The sequence below is a fragment of the Onychomys torridus genome, chromosome 14 (assembly GCF_903995425.1).
Source record: "Onychomys torridus chromosome 14, mOncTor1.1, whole genome shotgun sequence".
In the NCBI taxonomy this organism is placed as follows: domain Eukaryota; kingdom Metazoa; phylum Chordata; class Mammalia; order Rodentia; family Cricetidae; genus Onychomys; species Onychomys torridus.
The window spans coordinates 80,654,936-80,658,474 of NC_050456.1; the positions used below are offsets into that span (position 1 = coordinate 80,654,936).

Genomic DNA, 3,539 nt, shown 5'->3' on the forward strand with positions numbered 1-3,539 from the left:
CTGCCTAGCCCAGAGGTCTGAAGTAATTCTTTTCAGTTTTGCGGCCTCATCCTGAATGCCTGTCTGTCTCTTCATTCTTCAGGGACAGAAGGCTGTAGGGAAAGTCTGGGTTTTGTCTGGAGACAGTGAGGCAGGATGGCTGCTGAGGAGCGAGGGCCTCTTGGATTGTTCTGGGTTGATTCTGAGTGCCCCAGCTTTGACTCTGGGCTCTAGTTGGAGGCCTAGTAGGGACTTTAGGCCCCGGGGGCTTGTGTTTCTGTGGTTATTCATTCAAAATGAAGTGACCCTGATGCCCATAGGTCTAGGGTGAGCCCAGGTGCTCAACATCCACCCTAAAACTCAGGTCAAATTGATGAGGAACAGATGTTGTTCCAAAGCTTGTCTCAAAGTATTTGTGTGTAGGACAGCCCACACTGGTGCCTCGATCTGGAACTTTCTGGATGCTGATATATCAGTTGTTGGTCCCCAAATCTGGTCCTTTTGGGTATTTCTGCTCCCTCCTACAACCCAGGGCAGAGCATGAGCCTCAGACACACATGGCTGCAGGCCTGCAAGGGAGCTGGCATTGTGCTTATGCCCTGGTCTGGAGGACGTTGGCATAGTCGTGGAGGGTCTGGGGTGTACTCTGCATCAGTGTGGAGAAGACCCACTTCACCTGGGGAAGAGGTGTGTATGAGGATGGCTCTGCGGCCTAGCCCTCCCTAGCCCCACCCACTGAGGTGCAGGACCCCACCTTGAGGAGGGTGATAGTGGCCCCATAGCTCACGCTGAGCAGGAACAGGGTGATGAAGACGTAGATGCTGGTCCACAGCTCTTCCAGTTCCTCACTCTCGGCCTCTTCTGCACATAGGTCCTGGAGGTCTAGCTCTGGGGGGACCAGCCGGTCAGCTTCCCCAGACTCCAGGTGACAGTGGGGAGGGGTAGAGCCCACACTAGCCGTCCTGATGAAGCCGGAATGGCAAAGGTCCCCAACCCACCTGCTCTGGGACTGCCCAGAGTCTCTGGATGGCCCTGGAAGCCAGCTGTCCTCTTTCTCTCCTGACCTGATTACTCATTCCCTCTGCCTACCCCAGAGCACACAGTGGCCTGATACCCCCACGATCGGCATAGTTTTGCTTCTGGCAATGGGATGCCTCTATCTAGCCTGCAGAGAGTTCTCCAGAGAGTGCCGAGGGCCCTCCAGGAAGGACTCTGAGCTCAGGCCTGTGGGACTCTGGGAGGGCCTCCTGGCCTTGAAGGGGCTCAACTTTTGCCTTAGCCTCCCTGTTGTCTGGTTTACTGGTCTCACCAGCTACCATACAGCTGTCCCACAGCTCAGGCCTCCACCTTCTTCTGTCTCTCATGGCCTGGCATGGGCTGAAGTGTAAGGACTGGTCTGGAAGCAGACCTAATGCTGGCTGACTCTGTCATTAGTGGGCCTCAGAGGTATCTCAGACACAAAGGCTGGACACTTATCTCTGGATGTGGTGGGTGTGGATGGGCTCCATTGTGTGTGTGATGAGAGCCTCTGGTTTCACATGTATGAGCCATATGTGCTGGTGGTTGGGTCTGGGATGGGTGTGGGCACGTCCTGGTTCTGGCCTCTTTATCCTTCTGGGCCTGGGATAAGTGTATAGCTTGCTTTGGGATATTACTAAACCAGAGAGAATGATGTAGCCTACCTGTGATGTGATGTGATGTGATGTGATGTGATGTGATGTGATGTGATGTGTGTGTGTGTGTGCACGCACGCGCGTGCGTGTGTGTGTGTGTGTGTGTGTGTGTGTGTGTATGCCCATCTTAGGGTTATAGCAGATAGAGAAGAGTGATGTAGGAGGTTGAGGCCACAGGAGGAGGCCATGTGGAAGATACTGGGCTCTCTTACAGGATGTAAACCCTGTTTCTATCTTGGACTCAGTGGCTCAAGTATATAAAAGGAAAGGACCGGGAACGGCCTGGGCAAGCAGATAGCAGTGGGAAGCTCAGTGCAGGCCACACGTGAGCATAGGTGAGGTGTGTTGCTATGTCAGGTGCCTGCAAGTGTGTACTGTTGGTGGTGCTGTGCCTTGGGGTGACAAGGTTTGGTGACCTGAGTGTGTGTGTGTGTGTGTGTGTGTGTGTGTGTGTGTGTGCTCACATGGCATGGATGAGTGCACCTGACTATGTGAGGCAGGCAGCCTATTCCAGTCCTTGAGACGAGGTTGGAGTGAGGCTGGACAATAAGAGGAAGGGCGCCAGGTCCTTAGCCAGACCTGCTATGACCATATGGCAGGGCAGGTGGTCAGGGCTATGGGTTCAGCCTCAATGGCTGCTGAGTACAGAGGAGAAGGAGCAGGGCCATGAGGAGTCCTGCCTTCCAAGATGCCGACTTTGGCAATTTCTCTACCTGAAGTGGTTCTGATATCCAGGAATACCTGGGGAGCAGAAACTTGCAAGACTGAGGGGTGGGTGCTGAGGCCTCCCAGGCTAGCTCATTTTAGCCACTCATCTAGACAGCTCCTCTCTGGCTGTTTGGATCCCATTCAGGTGCATGATAGGCAGCAAAGGTCAGGAAGGACCAGGGGAGCCCAAGCTGCACCTCTGTGATGTCAAATACCCAACGCAGCCAGATGGGTGATCTGTGCTTTGCTCTTGTCCCTCTCTTGCAATGTCCCTTCCTCTATGCCAAGATACTTCAGCCCACAACTTGCCCTCCCCAAGAACAGAAACCCAGGGCTCTAAGCAGGCACTGCGTGTTTATTGGGATGGCTTCCTTGTTACAACAGTGGGCAGAGGCTTGCCATCCACCTTCCCCACCACAGTTACATGGAACCCTGGGAAGGATGGAGGGAGGCATCATTTACCAGGAATCTTGGATATTGTTTTGTTCAGGATCCTAGGTTCTTGCAGTGCCTCATGGATCACTTGGCAGGTGAATTCTTTGTTCTGTGTCCAGTGTGCCTTGGTGACCTCCAGGCGGCTGAAGATGAAGAAGCCTTGACCAGGGCCGTTGGACTTCAGAGGTGCTGTGGTTCTGTACTGTGTGTTTGGGATCAGCGTCTCATCTTGTAGCCACTGCACTGAGATATCCTCAGGGAAGAAGTTCTGGATGAGGCAGGTGAGTGTACGTTTGTCCTTGTTGTCCTCTTCGGGTGGTGGTGGGAACACATACACTTCGGGGGCTGAGCGCTGGCCTGTGGACAAACATCAGTTAGCCAGGCCTTCACCTCTGACCACTCCCTCTCCGTCTCTTGTACTTACCCTGTTTTGGGAGCTGTGTCTGAGTTGTATGCACCTCCATTTCATCCATGAACTAACTGAAATGGACCTTGGAGTCATCCTGGCTAATGTCCACTACCACACATGTGATCCTGAGAGTCAGGGAGATCATAAATGCATCCTTATGCTTTAGAGGGGAGATGATGGTCCTCAAGTTGCTCAGGAGCTGAAAAGGAGAGGAAATGGGTCAATACCTGGGCCACCCTCTAATGCAGGGTGTCTCAGGACACTAGTTATCCTCCGGAAGCTGAGATCAAGGCCTAGCAACTCACCCAGACTCTTGTGCCCAGTTTTGGGCCCAT

The 3,539-nt window shown here is 53.5% G+C and overlaps 1 gene segment (V, D, J or C); it reads right to left on the bottom strand.

Moving 5' to 3' along the window:
- Positions 1-571: 571 nt before the first annotated feature.
- LOC118595306 lies at positions 572-3,539 on the bottom strand. The segment is given in 5 exon segments: positions 572-655; positions 734-867; positions 2,823-3,152; positions 3,277-3,403; positions 3,510-3,539. Coding segments are annotated over 5 exon segments (705 nt in total).